The sequence below is a fragment of the Sapajus apella genome, unplaced genomic scaffold (genome assembly GCF_009761245.1).
Source record: "Sapajus apella isolate SASKATOON/1434 unplaced genomic scaffold, GSC_monkey_1.0 scaffold29, whole genome shotgun sequence".
In the NCBI taxonomy this organism is placed as follows: Eukaryota; Metazoa; Chordata; class Mammalia; order Primates; family Cebidae; genus Sapajus; species Sapajus apella.
This window is the reverse complement of record NW_022436969.1, coordinates 8,279,460-8,302,928: the sequence shown is the minus strand read 5'-3', so window position 1 is coordinate 8,302,928 and position 23,469 is coordinate 8,279,460. Positions and strand designations below refer to the sequence as shown.

At 43.9% G+C, this 23,469-nt stretch overlaps 1 protein-coding gene across 7 annotated transcripts in view; it reads right to left on the bottom strand.

The window, feature by feature from the left end:
• The window catches only part of TMEM241 (transmembrane protein 241), a 135,797-nt gene that overhangs the window by 50,796 nt on the left and 61,532 nt on the right, over positions 1-23,469 (bottom strand). For 5 of the 7 annotated variants that reach the window (XM_032293205.1, XM_032293201.1, XM_032293207.1 and 2 more), the window contains 5 exons: positions 22,455-22,500; positions 21,057-21,092; positions 17,993-18,027; positions 9,180-9,249; positions 4,927-5,020 (listed from right to left, as the gene is read on the bottom strand). In XM_032293205.1, coding sequence (XP_032149096.1) covers positions 4,927-5,020; positions 9,180-9,249; positions 17,993-18,027; positions 21,057-21,092; positions 22,455-22,500 — 281 coding nt within the window. The remainder of the gene's footprint in view (positions 1-4,926; positions 5,021-9,179; positions 9,250-17,992; positions 18,028-21,056; positions 21,093-22,454; positions 22,501-23,469) is intronic. The other 2 variants (XM_032293202.1, XM_032293206.1) reach the window with 2 other exon arrangements.

The window sequence follows — 23,469 nt, the reverse complement described above, 5'->3', positions numbered from 1 at the left end:
AACAAAAACAAAAACAAAACGAAACAAAAAACCTAAGAAAGATTTTTAAATTACTACTGATTTTTATTTACTTGTTATGAATGTATTCAGATTTTTCATTTCTTCTTGAGTCAGTTTTCCTAATTTGTGCCTTTCTGGGAATTTGCCCATTTCATCTAAATCAACTAATTTTCTGTCATAAAGTTATTCAAAATCTGAAGTTCTTTACAATACACAATCCTTTTAGCTTCTACAGGATCAGTAGGAGCATCATTTCCTTCATTTCCAGTTTTGATAACTAGTATCTCTCTCTCTTTCTCTCTCAGACAGGGTCTTACTCTGTCACCCAGGTTGGAGTGCAGTAGCATGATTACGGCTCACTGCACCCTTAACCTCTCAAGTGATCCTCCCATTTCAGCCTCCCAAGTAGCTAGGACTACAGGTATGTTCCACCATGTTCAGCTAATCGTTTAAAAAAGTCTTTTTGTAGAGATGGTGTTTCATTACGTTAGCCAGGCTGGTCTTGAATTCCCGGGCTGAAGTGATCTTCCTGCCTTGGCCTCCCGAAGTGCTTTGGTTACAGGCATGAGCCACCATGCCTGGCCTCTTTTCTCTTATTTTCTTGGTCAGACTAGCCAGAGGTTTGTCAATGTTGCTGATGTTTTCAAAGAATCAACATTAATCTACATTATTTTTCTTTTTTTATTTCATTAATCTCCACATTAAATTTTATTATATCCTTCTTCCTGCTTACTCTGAACTTAGTTTGCCCTTTCTTCTTTTGAGACCTTCATTTATTTCTGATATATGTGTTCACAGATATAAATTTCTCTTTGAGCACTACTTTAAGCGGCATCTATAAATTTTGATATGTTGTATTTGTTTCATTTGATTAAAAATATTTTAATATCCATTGTAATTTCCTCTTTGACCCACAAACTATTTAGAAGTATATTTAATTTCCAAATAAATGGGGTTTCCCTAGATTTTTTCTGTTGTGAATTTCAAATTTAACTCTGCTATGGTCAGAGAACATACTTTATATGATTTCAATCTTTTAAAACTTGGGGGTTGTTTTGACAACCAGCATACTATCTGTTGTGGAGAATATTCCATGTGCATTTGAGAAGAATGTATTCTGAAATCAACTGGTGGAGTTTCACATACATTTCAGTTATGTCAGTTGGTTGATAGTGTTGTTGAAGTCTTCTGTACTTCTATATTCATGCTTTTCTACTGAGTTGTTCTATCAACTGCTGAGAGCACAGTACTGAAATCTCCAGTTACTACTGTTAAATAATCTATTTTTCTTTTCTATTACTTGTTGCTTCACGTATCTTGGGGTGCTATTTTAGGTGTATATGTATTTAGAACTGTTATATCTTCCTACTGCATGAACACTTTTATCATTATTAAATGTCCCTATTTTTTTCTCCAGTAATATTTCCTATTATAAAGTCTATTTTGTCTGATTTTAATATAGCCACTATACCCAGCTGTCTTATGGTAACTGTCTGTGTGGTTCTTCCATCCTTTTACTTCCACACTACTTGTGTCTTTTGCTCTAAGGTATGACTCTTACAGACAGCATATAGCTGGGTTTTGTTTTTTAAAAAATCCGATCTGGCAATCTCTATTTTTTGTTGAGTATTTAGCCTATTTATATTTAATGTGATTACTGATATGGTTGCTAGCAACAAATCTCTTCGTTTTCATTCATCTGGGAATGTTTTTATTTCTCTTTCACATTTGAAGAATAGTTTTGCTATATATCAAATCCTTGATTGACAGGTTTTTTTTCACCCAGCATGTTGAATGTGTCCTTCTACTACTTTCTGGCTTCCACTGTTTTTGATGAGAAGTTAGCCACTAATTACACTGTTGTTCCCCCATATATGTTGAATAATTTCCCTCTTGCTGCTTTCAAGATTTTCTCTTTTGTCTTTCACCAGTTTGATTATAATGCATCTAGATCTCTGTTTATCTTACTTGGGACTCACTGAACTTCTTGAATCCGTAAAGTAACATTTTTCAACAAATTGATTTCTTCAAATACTGTTCTAATCCTCTCTTCCCTTCTTCTGGGATTCATATTACATGTATGTTGGTTGCTATATTTGGTATCTCACAGGTGTCTGAGGCTCTGTTCACATTTCTTCAATTAAAAAAAAAAAACCTGTTTTTTTTTAATTGAATTACTTCATTTGCTTTACATTCCAGTTCACTTATTCTTTCTTCTGCCATGTCATATCTGCTGAGTCCCTCTAGAGCATTTTCAGTTCAGTTAGTGTAATTTTACCTCCAGAATTTCCATTTGGTTCTTTATTTTCCTTTCTGTAAATAATTTATATCTCTTGATTGAGGTTTTGTATTCACTGAGTCTTTTTGCTTCAATTCTTTAAACATGGTTTCCTTTTGATTTCTGAATAAATTTAAAGGCTGCTCTGTAGTCTTTTTAGGCTAAATCCAACATCTGAGGACAGACACTCAGAGATAGTTCCTACTGACCACTTTTTTACTACACGCAGATCACATTTTGCTTCTCTGAATGTCTCTCATGTTTCTGTTGAGCACTGAACTTTTTACATAACATACGGTGGCAACTCTGAAATCTGACTTTCCCCACAAGATTTGTTGTTATTGTTGTTTTGCTTATTTAGCAATTTTCCTGGACTAAATCTGTGAACGTGAAATCTGTCTCCCATATAAGCTACAGCTGCTGATGTCTTTACTCAAATTTTTTTCTTGTTTTTATTTTTAATTCTGGCTTCTAAGGGTCATCCTCATGTCTGCATAGCTTAGTGTTCTGGCAAAGACTAGTCAGAGATTTTGCTCCAACACCTTGGGCCAGACTGGCTTCTCTCTGCTCCTGTCTATGTGGGCTAGGGAGTACATGCAAACCTCAGGCTGTTTTCACATCTGCCCTGGCTTTTACTTTCTGCTAGCTCTTTCAGGGCTCCTCTGTGTGTGTACGCAGGCTCCACTGGCCAGGAATATGTGAGCCTGCTCCATCCCTACTGCTCATATACACAGACTAAGTTCAATCTGAGATACATAAAAAAATAGCAAGCCCCTAATAGCTGTCTCATCTCTCAGAACCACCTACTAAGTCCCCCAGTAGACCACGGGTCCATTGCTTGTTCCAAAGAGGACTGTAAAGTCAAGCTAGTAAAGCTACTGGCCTTTACATGTTCGTGTACCACTGAGTTGGCCTATATAACAGACAATCCTCCAAACAGAGCGAACCCCTCCTGGCAGCAGCAGTAAGGCTGCTGGTTTTCCCAGCCTGGTTGAACTACCACATTGACAGAGCTGGGGAGGAGGGAATGGGAGTGATGATAGGCAAGAACACCACAGATGCATTCTGTTCCTACCCAAAGGTTAGTAGTTTTCATGAACAAATGCTTCTCAGTTTATTGTGTCTTTGGTGAATTTTTACAAAACTGAAATGGATGTTTTTGACAGTCTTCTTCCAGCTTTCTAGCTGTTTTTTGGGAAGAAGGTTCATCAACCTCCTCGCTGTGTCATGCTGGAAATCAGTATCTCAGCTGCTTTTTACATTCTGCTAGAATTGGAATCATTAATGCTATTAAAAAATAGACCATGTGGGCTGGGCACAGTGGCTCATGCCTGTAATCCCAGCACTTGGGGAGGCTGAGACGGGTGGATCATTTGAGGTCAGGAGTTTGAGATCAGCCTGGCCAACATGATGAAACCCTGTCTCTACTAAAAATACAAAAATTAGCTAGGCATGGTGGCGCATGCTTATAATCTCAGCTACTTGGGAAGCTGAGTCAGGAGAATCACTTGAGCCAGGGAGGTAGAGGTTGCAGTGAGCTGAGATTGTGCCACTGCACTCCAATATAGGCAACAGAGCGAGACCCTGTCTCAAAAAATAAAAAATAAAAAAAATAGACCATGTGGGTGAAAATACCATTAAAAATCTTATTTTCAAAGCAAAATGTTTGAGGTTTTTTTCTGGAGAAAAATCAACCCAAAAGACACAAAGATGACTAAAAGCCCAAGTTAAATAATGATTTCACTAAATTAAATTAATTAAGAAGCCTCACTCCTTAGAAGCAGCACCTAGGGTGCTACAACTTGCCTCCCTCACAGGCACTAGGAAAATGAAATATGCCAATAGAAGTGGACCCACCATGTTTCAGTAAAGATTGGGCATCCCACAGCCACTTTCCCGCTCCTTCTGTTTCTTTGTGGTTTCCCCACCACTTTATGTTTCACCCATAGTCATTCAGATACACAGAGCTCATTCTTAGAATAGTCCCTTTTTATTTTTTTGAGACAGAGTCTTGCTCTGTCACCCAGGCTGGAGTGCACTGGTGTGATCTCGGCTCATTGCAACCTCCGCCTCTAGGTTCCAGCGATTCTCCTGCCTCAGCCTCTTGAACAGCTGGGACTACAGGCGCGTGTCACCACGCCCGGCTAATTTTTTGTATTTTTAGTAGAGATGGGGTTTCACCGTGTTAGCCAGGATGGTCTTGCTCTCCTAACCTTGTGATCTGCCCGCCTCAGCCTCCCAAAGTGCTGAGATTACAGGCATGAGCTACCACGCCTGGCCTGAACAGTCCGTTTTCTAAGACTTCATAGAAATACCCCAACCTGGCCATTTATCTGTCTTCCTTTCTCTATCACCTTGGATCGACTGAAAGTCACGTCACCTCTGGACACCGGCAGAGCCTCCAGGAAGGAAATAAGGAGCCTAATCATGAGTGCCTTCCAGGACTGTGAAAAAAATAAAATCTGTCATGTTGATAAAACGCGCAGAAGGTCTCAGAAATCATTACCTGAATGAAGGAAGAATCAGGCTCATGGACAGTACCTAGAAATGGTCTCATGAAGCTCAAACAACTTCACATTACCCAGGCTCTGAGATCTCTGGATACATAGGCTCTTGAGAAAGAATTTCCCACCCCTCCCGTCTCTTACCTTAGCAAAGAAAATCCAGGCTGCACACTGCCCTGGGGCCAGAAGGCTTTTTAGCTTCACTGTACTGAACATGAGAAAGAATCCCAAAAATCCACTGGAAGGAGAAAAGATTCTTTCGTTAGTGAGGCTTGTCTTCCTTTAGCCAATGGCTGATTAGTTTCTGCTATATTTCACCCATCGATTTCAAATTATTCCACAACCTCTACCTCATCTGTGTTTTCTACATCTGTGATCTCTAAATGAAAATATAAAAATTTAAAAAGTCATTAAGCTCTGCGTTTCTAAGGAGCTATGGTGAGAGAATTTCGTTGGTGAGACAGGGTGGTGCAAAGAAATTTCAGAGGTCTCTGGCTAAATCAGGAAAGAAAAAAAACAGTGGAGGACAACACCTCCTGTTCCTTCCCACAGAAGTTATGGAGTTTTGGTGCTTGGAAAAGTAGAGCTTACATTTTTTTCAAGCAAGGCAACTTACCATATGAGAAGAGAGAGTCTGGACTAGCCTCTAGGCTCATAAGAATCTGAAGGTAAAGGCTAACTTCAGTGTCACATATGGCTGAGGCCAAAAGTCCCCCAAACCAGGCTGCCCTGCCACAGAGGTATGCTTTGGAAATGATGCCTACACATGTGTGTGAATGGAAAGATCCCCACTCATGGGAACCTGAGGAGGGAGCAGCATTTGGGGGCTATTCAGAAGTCGGGACCAACAAGGCGAGGGCACAGCAGTGGACAGAGATGTGGTTGCCAGTGCTAGAACTATTTTCAAAAGTGCCCTGTGTGGTCAGGGCCAAAGCAAAGGGAGCTCCAAATTTTTCCTGCCATTTGGAGGCAGGGCAATTGGGGAAAAGGTGAGACAGAGAGAATGAGAGAAAAAGAGAAAGAGACAGAGAGAGAGAAAGGCTGACTTGCAAATATGTGTAAGTGGTAGTTTCATTGTGACTTTTATTTGAACTTGAAAATTGCAAAGTAAGACATATGACTGCAGTTGTAACTCCAGGCTAGACAGGCAGGTCCTGTGAGGTGTACTGCGTTTTCATCTCCAGACCCTCGATTGCCACCTTCCCATCTGACCTTATTACAGGCACTAGCGTGCAGCTCCAACACAGATCATAAGTTCTGAGCAGGAAAGACCCCGTCTTGGGCTGCTCTTTGTATTTTCAACAGAGCCCAACATGGTGCCTCAGTTACGGTACACATTAACTAAATGCTTGTCAGGTTCGATTGGAAGCAGGTTGAATTGAACTGAACATACCTAAGGCCAAATGTCACAGAAATGCATACCTTCGCTTCATTAGATTAGACTAGCTCACAGCCACATTCTTGGGGCAGGACTAAAGACAGGTATTAGGTTTCCCCTGTGCGTATTTCAGCCTCTTTGGCCCTGACGACCTGCAAAGTTTGTTCCGATTTGCATCGGCAGTCATGGGAGACTGAATAGCTATGGATTAAGATGTCAAGTTACTCACACCAGAAAGGTAAAGAGGCCCCGTGGGTAAGCAGCAGGCCCACCCAATCACACCAAGTGCCTGCATTTCTGTTCCTCGCTGCGCTCACTGACCCTCGTGACCTTAACCAAATCCCCCTTTCCATCTTTTTCTCGTCTCATGTTCAGTTTTCTTTTTTTTTTGAGACAAGAGTTTTACTCTGTCGCCAAGCTGGAGTGTTGTGGTGCGATCTTGGCTCACTGCAACCTCCGCCTCCCAGGTTCAAGCGATTCTCCTGCCTCAGGCTCCTGAGTAGTTGAGGCTACAGGTGTGGGCTCATTTTTGTATTTTTAGTAGAGATGGGGTTTCACCATGTTAGCCAAAATAGTCTCCATCTCCTGACCTTGTGATCCGCCTGCCTCAGCCTCCCAAAGTGCTGGGATTAGGGTTCAGTTTGCTTAAAGTAGAAATAATCATAGCAGTTCTCATCCTATCTTAATGGAAACCAAAGGCTTTTAGAACAGTAAGATTACCTAGCCCCAAAGTCTTACTTTACTAACAACGAAACTGGGGCACAGGTACAATTAGAATGGCTCTTCAGATCTCTGGACCAGCAAGGGCGCTGGCACGGCAGTGGGCAGATGTAGTTGCCGTGCTGGAACTCTCCTCAAAAGGGCCACTGTGTGGCCAGGGCCAGACAAAGAGAGCTCCAACTCTTCCTGGTATTTGGAGGCAGCACAATTGGGGAGGAGGTTAGGCTTCATGGAAATGTTCTTGACCTGCTAGACACAGAGTGAGATGTGCCAGGTGCTGGTGGTCATGAGGGTAGGGCTGAAAAGGGAGGCAGCCAGTGCGCCAGACTCCTTTTGCTGGCTCCCACCTCTGTGTCCAAGGAGGTAACAACTTCACACGTGCCAGCCCAACCTCTCAGACTTCCTTTCCCTCGAGTCCTTCCCTCTCCTCCCTGCCTCTAGCCACAGGAGTAGCATGATTCCACGTTGACTGTCCTCTCAGTGCAGACTCTGCGCCAGGATAAGCTCATGCACGTTTGTGACTGACAGGCTTGTGGAAGGATCTGGGACTCCTTCCCATCGCTTGACTTATATGTCTGTGACTCATTTTTACATTACTCATGGATCTCTTATCTTTCTCTGTGCACTGTCAGCTCATCTACCTCTTGCTAGGGAGGCAGATCTGAAAAGCAGAGGGAGGTTCTCAGAAGTGAAGGAGTCTGGGAGTAGGAGACTCCGGTTAATGGGGTCTTTGGGCTACGGCTACCATGCCACCCTGAGCTCCCCCAGAACCTCCCGAAAGTGACAATGCTCAGTCTGAGATATGGTGGAGCCTCTGAAATGACACAGGGAAAATCGACGCATCCCTCAAAGAGGCTGAGCTCTGTAGAGAAGCATGGGTAAAATGTAACAGAGTCAAATCAATTCAAATAGAGATTTCCAGATCTTTAGAATAAAAAAAAGAAACACCCGATTTACCATGTTGCATTATGGGAAAGTTGCAGATTAAAAAGGGCAGAAATAGAGCCCAATTGTCACCCCACAAAGCCAACATCAATGGGCTATGAACTGTGCTGCTCTGTTCCAAATAACCAAACAATGGCTGACCCTGCTTGCCCATGCTGCCAAATAACCAGACACAAAGGGAAACAAGTCCACAGCCGCCCGCCCAGCACGAAGACTCACGTCATGTGATTCCAGCTAACGGGCAAGGCCTAATCAATTGACAGGAACTGGGAAAGTGAATTGTGTCAGTGTTTTCCTGAATCTTTTCTAAGGTGATAAATAAATCATTCCAAGGCTCAAATGTAGAAACAAACTCTGTAATATTGATTCTTTTTCTTTTTTCTTTTGGCCTGAACACAGCAGACGAACAGGACATATCCACTAGCCACACAGCAGCTTTTTAACATTGTAAAGAGTCACTGCTTCACAAGGCACTGTTTTGTATGTGTGGGAACAGGCAACCTGACTTTTACACAGCAATTCTTCACGGTCTATTGACATGACATTTATAGTCAACCCAAGTAGATAATCATAATGGCCACCACTTATTGGGCCAGGCACAAAGCTTAGGACCCAAAGATCACACAATTAGCAACAGCAATTGTGGGTTCAACCCAGGTTGGTCTTTCTACCGTATCAGAATACCACACATGCTTTGGGCCTATCCACAGAAGGCTTTCCACTTCTCAGCATGCTGAGGTCAAGCAGAGTGGTAATCTCATGGCAGGACATGGGGAGAGGGCAGGGACACACTTCTGTGTGTTTGGATGCAGCCCTCTAACTGGCCTATATCCCTGAGTCCTTCCCAAGATCAAGCACTAATGATCACCTTGTTGTCTAGACATCTCCTAGTCATCAGTTTCCAAAATCTATTTCTCAGAGTCTTCAGGTTTGGTGGAGGTTGCCTTGAAGAGCAAGAAGGAGGCCAAGGTAAAAGCTGAGCAGGTGGGATTCTGAACCTAAATCTTCCCTTGAACTTGATCTGTTTCATCAGTTTTATATATTGCAATTCTATGTGAGATTTGCTTGTGGAGGGGGAAAAAAGTGGGAGAATCCTTGGTCTTCAGCAAAGTGTGAAAACCACTTTGCTGGTTTTCACTGTCTTGGGGGAGGCACTTCTATGGGTCCAAGCTGGCCCTGAGCGTCTGAGGGGGCTGACAGCCTGCTGGTGACGCAGTGACTGCTTCCTCACCTGCACCCACCACCACTCTCTCCTGCCACTTATTCGAGTCACCAGCAGTGACCTTGAGCTTCACAGAGAGGAAGACACAGTGGACAGCACAGAAAGCATTCAAATGAATGAGCTTAAGATTACCTGGCACAGCAGCTGCCATGGAATCTGTAGAAGTACAGGAATGGGAAGTCCAGGACGCTGAAGAGATCACCTGAGGGGCAGAGCAATGGTGAAACAGTGACCCATGCGGTCTCACATGCCCCTCTGCCCCCTGCCGTCCCAGGAAATGCAAGGAGGGGGTCTTTAGCAGGCCTGTGTTTTCAGTCCCCTGGAGTTAAATTCACTCTGACATCCCCAGGGATTCTGTTACTGACATTGTCTTATCATGATAATAGCAGTATAATAATAATGCCCATTTAGTGAGAGCATGCCTTGTGCAGGGCCCAATGCTAAAATCTTTAGGTATTTATCTCTTTCAATCTTAGTAACAACTCTGTGAGGTTTTATTATGTCCATTTAAACTGGGGCTCAGGGAGGTTAAGAAACATGGCTAAAATTGCACAACTCTTAAACTATGGAGCCAGAATGTGAACTCCAGTCAATCTAAACCTTAGGCTGTCTCCTCTCTACTAGGCAGCCAACCCTCCACAAGAGAGTGTGCAGTATAAAAGAATTTTTTTCAAGAGTGTTTCCTTCTTTTCTGCCTTATATCTAAAAAAAGGTCATGGAGGCATTGCCCTGCCATTTTTTTTTTTTCATTTTCATGTTTAATGACTGCAAGAACAGCACGGGGGCCAGACCAACTGTGCAAATTCATTTTAGTTGGAGGTCCAAAGGGTACATTTATTTCTTGTGAAGTAAGTTCATTCTTTTAGTTCCACTTGGTGCAGGAGGAAATAATCACACATATTGGCTGTTTCTCTCTCTGGAATTTGAACTTGGTCACAAACAAGAAGTCAGGAGATTAAAAAAGCAGAAAGCCTTCCAAAAATGTCCGGAGAAAAGGAATGAAGCATTTCCACAGCAGATAGCTTGAGCCTTCCAAATCTGAAATTTCTGAATCCCCTGGAGAGCTCTGTCTTCCAGACCCCTGGGCCTTGGCCTGTCTCTCAGTTCTGGGAGTTGAGGGAAGGGGGCTGATTTTCCTAAGTATTCCTAGTATGCTAGGTGTGCAGTGGAACACACAGGCAGCATTTCCTTCACCATTATGCTATTACTCAAGAGTTTCAGATCAGAAGACACAAGGGGTTCCTATGCTTTCTTGGAGACCCAAAGGATCTCAAATGATTCAACTATCTATTGGGAAGGAAAGTTCTGAGTTCGATTTCTCTGGAGGGCTTTTTAAAGTTATGACGGTTATTTTCTTTGTTTTGTTTCTGCAAGTGAGTATGTGTTTAACTATAAGAAGGGGATTTCTTGGGATCTGGTTTTCATGAAGCACAAGAGTTCTTATTTTCTTTCAGCCACGATTTCTCTAAATACCTCTCATGTCAAATTGGGATCTGTGTTGATAGAGGGAATTTGTCAATGACATTAGTTGTCATTTACAGTGAGAAGAGCATGGATATATTCTGAAGTTCCTTTTCACACAGAAGTGATAGGCAAGGGTGCCCTGGGGACCCCAGACCCAGAGAGTGGTCAGAGCCCTCCACTGAGGCAGGTGGAGGCAGAGTTTGTCCATGTCCATGGAGAATTCGTTCCGTCTCCTTGGCAGTTGTGAGCTCTTGGCCCTTTCCCAATTTTCCTCTCAGGGTGAGAGGAACTGCAGCACAGCCAGTGTGGTTGCAAGGAACGGCGGAGAGGGGGGCAAATGAAACCCAGGACCTTGAGGCCCCTCAGGCTGCACCCCTCTCAGCACCCCGTCTTTCATCAGAAACGCTCCAGCAAGGTAAACAGGCAGGTTTTCTAGCATAGCCCACGTTTTGGAGGGGGTCTAAAGAGCAGAAGTGTGGTCAGAGGAAGACTGGGAGGGAGGAAAAGAAAGAAAGAAAGAAAAAACCACAGTCTTCAGGAAATAATAACCCCCTCCCAAATCCTGAAAACTGACCCCATAAATTAATGACAGAGAGAAAATAAGAGAGTAGCTAAGTCCTTACCTTTGAACCATTTCTAAAACCGTCACACCTATATCACATAGCACTTAACTGACTTCACACCTGTTCCTCCTCCTAGAATTATCGACTCCCTGAGAGTTGGGACGCTATTTTACTCATCCCTGCACCCACCGTGTACAAGCGCCATACCCAGCATACCCAGCACACAGCCAGCACTACCAAATCGAGAGCGTCGGAAAGACCTGATCATCTCCTGCCTTCCCTAGAGCGAATGTTCTAGCTTCCAGCTGGCTCTGTGGTCCTCAATTTCAAGCTGACCTCAAATAGTCCCCGTTGAGGCCTTCCACCTGTCTTCTCTTTTGCTAAGTAGTACTCCTAAGCAGAGAGGGTGCACAGCAGCCCTGGAACAGCAAATGTTACTGACTGTGCAATAAATACCCCCGGAAGAGGTTGCAGCGTGTGGCTGGCTGGCCCCAGCCACATGCAAACTCAATCCAGGAGCCTAAAAAATTGCTGCAAGACAACACTCTTGCACCATCTAGTGCTGAACTACACTGCTTAAGCTCAAATCGAGTGGCTAAAGAGTTGTAAACATGTTTTCCTACAGCAACATGCAGCTTACGCAATGGAGTCTGAGCTGGGCCCTCGCTCTTGTATTCTGCAGTTGAATTTCCGCTGACTCTGAGTGAGCGAGTGAATCCCATTTCTCTAAAGATTACGAAGCATGAAATTGCCACGGTGAAAAGTGTGGCACGATACAACCACATTCAAGACTAACTGATATTTGAACGAGAGGAAAATTTCCTCTCATGTTCCCACCCTCAAAACTGGCAGGAAAACAGGGGGTCGGTTCCAAGCAGTGATTAGTGCTGCCTGCTCGGTCTCACACACAAGTGACAGACACACCAGGTAACAAGGTTGTTTCTGGGTCAGGTTCCTGAGTCTCCCTGTTCCTCTCCCGTTCCCTGAAATTTCCTAGAGCTCTCTTGAACACCGCAGCTAAGGGACCCCATACAAATAGGAAGTGTAAACTCTTTAATGGGAAATTTCCTGTTTTCTACTATACTTAAAAGAGTGTGGTGGTCCTCTTCTCAAGGAAGGTTACGAGATTCTCGGAGCCTTGACATGAATCGTGAAGTCAAAAGGCTAAAGGGAGGAGGATTCCACCCACCAAGCAGCAAACTCTGTGGTGAGGCACGCTGAGGGCACGTGGAACCGTCTGCCTGAGTCCCACCACCGTTGCCCGCGCACTCCGCAGGTGCATCGGCAAGAGAGCCCCTCTTTCCAATCAGGAGAGTGTGAGGAGAGAAACTCGGGCAAAGCACTAACCAGAAGCCCTCACACACCCTCTAGGGGAGTTCAGATAGGACTGACACGTTACGTGCTGCTGAGGATGTGGAGCAACTGGAACTCTTACACACTGCTGGGTGGGAGTGGAAAATGGTACAAACGTTTCAGAAAAAACCCTTTCTTACAAAGTGAAACATACATCTACTCTAAGACCCAGAAATCCTATTCTGAAGTATTCATCCAAGAGATATGAAAACGTAAGTCCACAAAAAGGCTGGTATGAGAATGTTCAGAGCGGGCGCAAGCTGGGAACAGCCTAGGTGAGCATCAACAGGTAAACATAAACAAACATGGCATATCCATACAGTGGAACCCTACTCAGCAACCAAAAGGAACAAACTCACGATACACACAGCAACATGAATGAATCTCCAGACGTGCTGCATGTAACAGCCAGACACAAAAAGTACTAATGATTCCATTTATAAGGGCTTCAGAATAGAGAGAACTTATCTATGGTAACAGACATCAGAAAGGTCTTCACGGTGTGGAGAGGGTGTGACTAGGAAGGGGCAGGAGGACGCTTTCTGCAGTGACAGAAATGTTCTGCATCTTGATGGAGTATCAGTTACACAGGTCCGTAGATTTGCCAAAATTGATCGAGCTATACAGTAAATTATGAATCAATTTAAAAATGTTTTTAAAGTACGATCAAATAACTAAGATACAAGCAATAAAAGAAGGGTGTAGGGTGTGGTGGCTCAAGCCTGTAATTCTAGCACTTTGAGAGGCCAACGCAGGTGGTTCACTTGAGGTTAGGAGTTCAAAACCAGCCTGAACAACATGGTGAAACCCCATCTCTACTAAAAATACAAAAATTAGCTGGTGTGGTGATGGGCACCTGTAAGCCTAGCTACTCAGCAGGGTGAGGCAGGACAATCACTTGAACCCAGGAGGCAGAGGTTACAGTGAGCAGATATCACGCCACTGCACTCCAGCCTGGGCAACATAGTGAGACTCTGTCTCAAAAAAAAAAAATAAAATAAAATAAAAAGGAAGGAGTAAGAGGAAACCAAAAAGAATTGAGCTCAGCTATAAAATGTCTGAAAGTATGAACAGATCCTTCCAAGAAGACTGTCCCTATGGAGCCTGATTGTATCTTAACTGGGGCAGTGGGGAACCAGGAAGACAGCTCGCCCTAACCCACACTCAGGTCCTGCGGCAGACGGTCTAGATGGCAAGTGTAACAAGCAAGTGAGAAAGAATAAAGTGCGGTCCTACCTTGCAATGGGCTAGACACCATGGGTCCAGTTAGAAAGCTAATGAATGAACTGGCAGGAATTGGAGCCACTCTGTAAGAGTTGCCCTGCTCCCTTACAGCAAGGGAGCCCACAGTCACTTCTGCGGCCGACACAGCCAGTGCCACGGCCCAGCAAAACCTTTCTTATAAGCCTGATTTTCCGTACCTGGCCTCTGCAATGACACCACCTCAGCTGGCAGAAAATGGCAACAAATCAAAGTAGCAGCCAAGAGTCCTTCAAGGGCACTGTCCCAGGACACTCCAGGGACATCCACAATCAGGGCATTGTGGAGCCTGCTGGATTCATCAGAGAGAGGCCTGGGACACTGGGTTGCCCACCGCAGACCCATCCCCCACCCTGCAGGAGAGGGCAGGGAAGGTGAACATCTATGTCCGTTCTTTTTCAAAAATCATGAAAATATAACTTGAAGAAAAATTATTCCATGCAAGTGTCCCTTCTGGCATAATTAGGCTCCAAACAGGTTTTCAAATGAGAGAGATGTCCTTGTATTCCCCCAATATATTTTCTTATTGAGATATAATTTGCATATTATAAAACTCACCCTTTTAAAGTGAACACTTCAGTGGTTTTTAGTATATCCATAGAGTTGTGCAACCATCACCACCATCTAATTCCAGAACATTTTCATTACCTCAAGAAGAACTGAAGCCTATTTTAAATTACTCCTTTGCCCAGGACATTCTAGAGTCTTATATTTCTGACCACTTTGTATTGCCAGAGAGTAATTAAGTGTCCAAGGTATTTATGTATTGAGCTAAAAGTTTAGCAGTAACTCAAGGAAAACATTAGACTGTTGGCCAAAATGTCTAAGCTATTACCAGCTGTCGCCATGTTCAGAAACACATCTCCCAAACCAAAAGCAGTTCCAAACAGAAATTTAAGAACATTGTACAAAAGCTTTCACTGGAGTAGGACTATTTATAATAAAGTGTAGGGGGCCAGGTGCAGTGGCTCACACCTGTAATCCCAGCAATTTGAGAGGCTGAGGCAGGCGGATCACCTGAGGTCAGGTGTTTGAGACCAGCCTGCCAGCATGATGAAACCCCGTGTCTACTAAAATTACAAAAATTAGCCAGGCATGGTGGCAGGTGCCTGTAATCCCAGCTACTCAGGAGGCTGAGGTAGGAGAATCACTTGAACACGGGAGGCAGAGGTTAAAGTGAGCCAAGATAGCGTCACTGCACTCCAGGCTGGGCAACAGAGCAAGACTCCGTCTCAAAAATAATAACAATAAGGTGTCGGATCACTTTATTGTTATTGTACTTTATTGTTACTTTGATGAAGTGTATGATCAAAGAGCAGCATTTAAAAATCACTTTATTGTTATTGCTTTATTGTTACACTTTAATAAAGTGTAGGATCAAAGAGCAGCATTTAAAAAGACAAACCTAGAAAGAGAGTCAGGAGACCTATCCCCAGTCTCCCTCTGCTCCTCGCCTACCCTGTATCATCTTGGTCACATCACTTAACCCCTCAGGGTTTCAGTCTCCACATTTGTATTAGGTTGGTGCACAAGTAATTAATACAATTTGGTGGCACCTGGGAGAATCGCTAAGCTTCCTTTCAGCTCTGACCAACGTAAGTGTAACAAATTAACAAGCACAACCTCTTAGCGGAAGGGCAGTGTGATTTCTTTAGGTAAAAATTATTCACCCAGCCAGGCATGGCGGCTCATGCTTATAATCCCTGCATTTTGGGAGGCCAAGGCAGGCAGATCACTTGAGATCAGGAGTTCGAGACCGGCCTGGCTAACATGATGAAACCCCATCACTACTGAAAATGGAAAACTTAGCCAGGCATGGTAGCAGGTGCCTATAATCCAAGCTACTCAGGAGGCTGAGACAGAAGAATCGCTTGAACCTGGGAGGCAGAGGTTGCAGTGAGCTGAGATATACCACTGCACTCCAGCCTGGGCAACACAGCAAGACTCCATAAAAAAAAAAATTATTCACTCAAGTCCACTAGAAATAAGTCAGGATGTAAACATATATGTAAATCAAGGAGAATCTGTGAACATAACTTTCCAAAGGCCTTTGACAAAAGCACAATTCAAAGGGCAGGATACTCAGTAGGCTCTAAAATATCTGCTGGGTGGCAGCTGCCTGGCTGCATAAAGAAATGATAAGAGATGCAACTGAAAGGCAGACAGCCAGCAGTATGGGTAAGTGGAACCCGCTTAGGGTTAACAGCCTGGCTTCACAGGACTTACTATTCTAAGGATAGACTTTGAGCAAATGACAGCAGGGGGTACTCAACAGTAAACCTCAGAGTTTTGAGAAGTCATCATTCACAGGAGCGGGCAGACAGTAGGAGCTGTGCTTTCATATGGCAAACAGAGTGTAATGTATTAAGAAAAAAGCATTCAAGTTATCCTTATGAGACATGGATTCAGATATGTCATATACAATCTAGAAACATTATTCTTGATTCACTATCAACAACTCCCTGAGGATCCTCATTCAGATAGCAGGTAAAACACCAACAGAAAGAAGCAGCTAAAAACACCAACAGAAAGCTGTTATTGCTTTGAGCACAGGATGAGAGCTAGAAGGGACCTTAGAAAGCAGCCAGTTCACCGTTCTTATTTTCTAGATGCGAAAACTGGGACCTAGAGGGCTTGGGTAATGCCTTCTACATAGCAAGTGGTCAGTAAACATTCATTTTGTGGTTTGTTTGAAAAAAAATGATCTTAAGCCCACTCAGTAGGGGAGCCAAGGAAAATTCCAATTATTCTGAGTCTACTATTTGCACCACACTCCACGAAGCCACAAAGAGAATGACCAATAAAATGTGTATTTTCAGCCATGCCACACACAGACATTATTGTTTTATCTTTTTTGGGGGGATGGAGTCACAGTCTCACAGTGTCGCCCAGGCTGGAGAGCAATGGCATGATCTCAGCTCACTGCAACCTCCGCCTCCTGGATTCAAGAGATTCTCCTGCCTCAGCCTCCGAGGTAGCTGGGATTACAAGTGTCCGCCACCATGCCCAGCTGATTTTTTGTATGTTAAGTAGAGACGGGGTTTCACCATGTTGGTCAAGCTGGTCTCAAACTCCTAACCTCAGGTGATGCACCCACTTCGGCCTCTCAAAGTGCTGGGATTACAGGCATGAGCCACCATGCCCGGCCATTGTTTTATCTTTTGGCATCAACTTCAAAGCCTTTCAAAGCAAAAAACTGTGATGAAATAGGGTCTTGTGGGCAATTCCTAAATCTGAAAAGCAACTACAGAGCAATTGAGGCAGCAATAGAGTGAAGATACATTTTAAAAATTGACTTCTTTCATCTGCAATTATGAGAATCATGGTGACACATGATACAAACTTAAAAAAAATGATGCCAGATAGAAAGAGTATAACACTGCATTTGCAAAATTCAAACAAGAATTACAGCACCAACCCCTTCACTTATTTCTTATATTTACCCCTTAATATTTTGAGGTTACCCTTTGGGGTAATTCTGATAATGGAATTTAGGGTACCATAGCAGGCCCTGGGACACATTTTTGGATGGCAAGAGGCCCCTCATATTCTCCTATAAGAACAATAACTTCTGCTCCTGAAGTTATAACCAAAAAGGGATTCAGGGAGTTTATTGAACTTTTGAACTTTTTCGCCAAATCTTTTAACAATAGAAATGAACAGCAGGCCAGGCACGGTGGCTCACGCCCACAATCCCAGCACTTTGGGAGGCCGAGGTGGACAGATTATGAGGTCAGGAGTTCAAGACCAGCCTGACCAATATGGTAAAACCCCATCTCTACTAAAAATACAAAAATTAGCCAAGCGTGATGGTGCATGCCTGTAGTCCCAGCTACTCAAGAGGCTGAGGCAGAAGAATTGCTTGAACTGGGAGGCAGAAGTTGTGATGAGCCAAGATCATGCCACTGTACTCCAGCCTGGGCTAGAGCAAGACTCCATCTCAAAATGAATGAATGAATGAATGAATGAATGAATGAAATGAAGAACAATTCAGGATGCTTGGAAAAGGAATTTCAGAAGAGGGCAAAATAAGCACTAGTTTACTCAGTAGGAAATGGACTTGGCTATATATCTGAGATCATACCAGAAGAAAACACAGACAACAGGAAGGGGTAAGAATAAATTCCTGGGCAATAAACTGCTTTATTAAGGGCAGTTTAAAAACAGGCGGGACTTTCCTCCCCTTGCAGTCACTCTTGGCGGGGCAACAACATTCTCTTGTGAAATGTCTCTGAGAGACAGGCTCACTGGGTCCAATAAGCAACGTCAGACAGACAAACAGAACAACACTCGGGGGGCGTTTACCTGTGGGATGAGATGCAAATGCCAGGAGCACCACACTGGAAAAGAGACAGCAAAGTAGTCAAGAAGGTTCCCTGGCACCAAAAAAACCCATCCATTCCCACCCATTTACTTGGAAATAGTTAAAATTGCCTAAAAGCAAATTATCTGCGCTGACTCATGCTGCCTAAATCCAGCTCCTCAGAGAGAGTAAGAATGTCTTGAAATGTCTCATGTTTTGGCAAAAGGACTGCCTCCTGGGACAGGCTTGGGACAGAGTGTGAATCCATGTCTCAACCTGAGGGTCCGCTGGGTCTCTTTTCTTGGTCCTGGCTGACTCTAATTACGATCATACTCACCTACTCTACCAAGAGTATTTATAAGCTAAACAAAGCAAGCTCTAAATTAAAATGGGCTGCAATGTAAAAACTAGCTATTGTGTGTGAGCTACATATATTTTTGCCACACAATTAGCTGTGTAGAAGATAGCTACATTTCCAAGAGGCTAGCCCACAATTGATCCAGCCCATCCACCGTGTGGCTGAAAACTACCTTTACTGATTTTCAATAGATGCCACAGATGGGAAATGATGAAAAGAGAATCAAGAGGAGTGTTCCTTTGATATGAGCCCCATTTGTTCTTGGCACCCTCCTATCGCCCTCTCTAGAAACCCCTCCCATTCCCCCTCACCCCTCTGCAGTGCCTTCACGAGGCCAAACCCCACTTGAGGGGCTCCCCACCCTCTGCAACCTCTTCTATCAAAACTCTCGCCACCCAGGCAGCCGATCAAGTTAGAGGTTAGGAATAAAACATGTTATCTAAGTATGAGGGAATTTTTTTAAGTGCTGGATCGCCTGCTCTGGTTCTAAATCCTGGCTGCATATCAGAATAGCCCAGCATCCTGGCTGAAATCGGAATCTCTGAGCAGCAGGCATCAGTTGTTTTATTTTGTTACGGCCCCCCAGTGGCTCTAAAGTGCACCAGGATTGGGAACCACCACAAGGAATCCCCAGCTGGTGGTGACATCCCAGGCAGTGTGGAGGAAGACGGCTGTGAGCACAGAAATCACTGGGAGCCCCACCTGCTCTGAGGGTTATCTCCTGGTGCCATTTCTGTGTTTCTTGTGCCCTTTCTTTGCTCTTCCTATAAAGTTCAGGTTCTCTGATGGCCCCAGAGCAGCAGCAGAGTGGCTAGCAGAGGCTAGACAGGAGGTTTGGGAGAAAGCCAATGGGAAGAGCCACACATCCATCCAGTCATTGAGAAGCTGTAGGTTTGTAAGACAGGGCTGCATGTAGCTATAAATGAGACTGGATACTTCACAATAATTAGCCCTTTGCATGGACTCTTTATGTCTTTGCTTGCCATCTCGCCTTTCTTTGGAAAATATATACCCTGTACATGCTCCATTATTTTACTTCCCTGAACCCCTTTGTGGTTATAACTTTTGGAGCAGAAGTGATCACTCTTATGGCAGGATATGAGGGGCCTCTTGTCGTCCCAAAACACCTCCCAGAGCCTGTCATATACCCCAAATCCCATCATCAGAATCACCCCAAAGGGTAACCTCAAATAAAAGATTAGGAGGTAACTATAAGAAATAATTAAGTGAAGGAGGTGGTCCTTTAATCCTTGTTTGAATTTTGCAAATATATTGTTCGGCCACTCCTAACTCGTACCAAAGCAGGCCATTCAGCACTTAAAAAAAAAAAATTCCCTCCGATACTCAGATGTGTTTTACTCCTAACCTCTAACTCGATAGGCCGCCTGGATGGCATGGGTTTTGATAGAGAGGTTGCAGAGGGTGGGGGACTGGGCCCCCCACAGCAGGGTTCAGCAGTGTAAAGGCACGGCAGAGGGGTGCTGGGGGACGGGATGGGTTTCCAGAGAGGGCAATGAGAGGGTGTCAAGGATGAATGGGGCTCACATCAAAGAAAACTCCTCTTCATTCTCTTTTCATCCTTTCCCCTTTGTGGCAGTCTACACTTCGACCTCCTTGAGGACAAGGACCATATTTTACTTTGGATCCCTAGCAGTGCCAGGAATCAAGTGGCAGGTTCTCAGTAAGTTTTCTGAACTGGAATTAATCACCTCTAGGTGTACTGTGGTGGGGCTATGTTTGTTTGAAGAAAAATGTAACTTGAAGCCCTGAATACTTTTGTTTGTTTGTTTTCTGAGGCAAGATCTCCCTCTGTTGCCTAAGCTGGAGTGCAGTGGCGTGATCATAATTCACTGTAACCTTCAACTCTGGGGCTCAAGTGATCCTCCTGCCTCAGCCTCTCAATGTGGAAACGCTTATAGTTCTAAGATTATAAATTACATGTAAATTATAATGAAGAAATTATACTAATATAAAAGAGGCATATCATACTGTCGTAGTAAGCAGGCTCATTCTCTGCTTGGCTTGGGACAAGGGTACAAACAGAAGTACACATACCATATTTAAAAGTTATGAATCAAGCCTCAAAATTCATCCTACCTTAACAAATATACCTTCAAAATAACCTGAAAGTCCAGATGAAAATGTAGAATTCTTGGGCTCCCTGGTGCTGCATGTCAGAGTGTAGCAGCCCAGGGCAGCCTCTGACTCCTGGCTGCCAGTGCCCCCCTTTTCTTTGCATCCCAGGCTCCATCCTGCAGCCCCAGGGCCTCACACATGCGTGTGGACACCTGAGCCTGCAAGGTTACCTCCACCTACATGCCTGCCCACTGGCCGTCTCTCTTTGGACACCCCTTGGGCTTGGGAATGAGTTGGGAAGACAGACCGGGAATCAAGCTCAGGGACACAGGTGGGGGATTCAAGGACACACCCAAAAGCAAGAAACGTCCCTGAGCCTCACAGATGCCACACTCAGGAGGAGGGACGTGGCCCTCTGAAGTTCAGGGCCTGAGAGAGGCCCCTCTTGCTTGGTCTAAAGGCAGGACTACTATTTGGTTTCCTCAACTCTAGTCATCTCACAAATTTTGTCACTTGTCTTCCTGGCGAGCACATTGGCTCAGAACTCTTCAATCAAAATAATATTGAAAAATAAGAATCCATTAGCCCTAAAAGGATATGAATGGTTCTTTTAAAATGTAAATTAATTTTACCTGAATATATAGTTTAAGTATTGCTGGTCAATATCACTAAGAAATGAGAGAGAGAAAAAAAGTTAAATGAAATAGCAGAACTATTCTAAATACATAAAATAATCATTACCTTCTATAAATAAATCCTATTTTAATTACTACTTTTGTAAATTATCCATAAATAGAGGGAAAAGTATTTAATATTCAAAACCAGTTCCTAGTTCAATTTAAATCACACATATTTTCACCTGTGGGCAACTGTTTCCCATGTGTACATCTGTCACTTTCAAAGTAGTGTCAACTATCTTAGGCCACTGGACTGGCTTCTGGGGCTACCATATTTAACAAGTAAAAATACAGGGCAATCAAATACATTTGAACTTCAGATAAAAGTAATGTTTTAGGGTAAGTACTGTATGTTCCGAATATTACAAAAATTATTCGAGGCTTATCTGAAATTCAAATGCAACCAGGCATCCTGTATTTCACCTGGCAACTCTACTGGCTTCTTGCAACAAAAACACTTTATTAAAAGAACAAAAGGTGCTCCAAGGAGTGAGAGCCCCACATTCTCAAAGTGGATGACATTTGCTCAGGAGTCATTCCCTTCGGATCTTCTCTCTTTAGGCCTTCAGCAGGCCTCAAAACCCAGAGACCAGCTGGCCAGTCTAGGGGCACTGGCCCCGTCGCTCCAGGCCTGAAGTCATATCTTTTTTCATTGACATTCACCAAGGCTGCTCCATTGACTGCCTGCAACAAAGGCCTCATTTTACCCAAGAATGGAGCCAGTAAGTGGAGAGACTTCTGGGTCTAAAGTTAGAACAGGGCTGGGGAAACAAGAAAAAGAAGGAAGGAGACTGAGACTTCCATGCCTCTTCACACACAGCTAAAGGCAGACATGTTCCAGGTGTTGGTGGACCCAGCCTGGAGTGGCCTAAACAGCAAGAAGAGGGACGGCTTCAAGGGCTAAGTCCCCTGCCCTTGCCACAACACAGGCCTGCGGAGTCTCTGGCTGAATGGAAAAATCTCATGATACCACATGTCTCACCCCTTTCCTTTAACCCAATCACAGCTCACCAAACATTAAGACTTTACCTCAGCTGGGTGCGTTGGCTCACGCCTGTAATCCCAACACTTTGGGAGGCCGAGGCAGGCAGATCATCTGAGGTTGGGAGTTCGAGACCAGCCTGACCAACATTGGATAAACCCCGTCTCCACTAAAAATACAAAATTTGCCGGGCATGGTGGTGCATGCCTGTAATCCCAGCTACTCAGGAGGCGGAAGCAGGAGAATCACTTGAACCCAGGAGGTGGAGGTTGCAGTGAGCCAAGATTGCATCATTGCACTCCAGCCAGGGCAACAAGAGCAAAACTCCATCTCAAAAAAAAAAAAAAAAAAAAAAAAAAAAAGGAGTTTACCTTAATGCACTGGGTTTCTGAAACTTCTGTAGTATTTTATAAGCCCCTGAAAATGAAATAAAACATATCACTGGTCGTGGCATTCTGCTCAAGGAGCTCCTGGCATGTCCAGGGAAACAGAAAATCCGCATGGATAAAGGCACCCAAAGGCACAACTGCTGGTCCTTTTCCCTACGAGGGACACACCCAGCTGACAGAAGACCAGCAACATTTGGAAGGTTTCAAGGGTGCCAATGCAATAATCCTCTATGATGATGCAGTCCATCCTTCCAGTGGTTCCCAGAGTGCTGGACATGGAAAGTGTCATGATCAATGAAGGACACCATTAACAGGAAGGTTTCACTTCCTTGACGTTGAAGCACATGAAAAAGAAACACTGCTGGGTTTCTGAAAGTTTCTGAGCTGTGTTAACAGGGTACTGCTTTCCCTGCTAAGACTACAGACAAGCAACACGGAGCATATAATTTGTAATAAAATCAGATGATCAGATGGTCCTTTTATTTGACCGGCTTAAATTATTTTGGTAAATTACTGAAAGAAAATGGTTTTGACATGAACTTGTGGATATCTTCCCACCGTTTTTAGAGAAGACCAATCAGCATTCCAAAAGTTGACTTGAGCAGGCGAAACCCCAAGCCACGGGGAGTTAGTTCATATTTGTCATGAAAAAGAGGAAAGTATATTGGAAATTGAAACATTGGAGGGAAAACTTGAAAATAGAAAACCAATCCAGAAAATGCCCATTTAATTTTAAACTTCACACCTTGGATTAATTTTCCTATTGTCCAAGGTCACCAAAAGGTGGGTACACCAAAAAATCTCAATTATTCAAGTAAGCCTCCCTTCCTCCCTCCCTCTCGCCCTCCCCCCACCTCTTATTTTTTATTTATTTATTTTTTTTTTGACAGGCTTTCACTCTTTTGCGCAGGCTGGAGTGTGGTGGCATGATCATGGCTCCTGCAGCCTCGACCTCCCTGGGCTCAGATGATCCTCCCACCTCAGCCTCCTGAGCAGC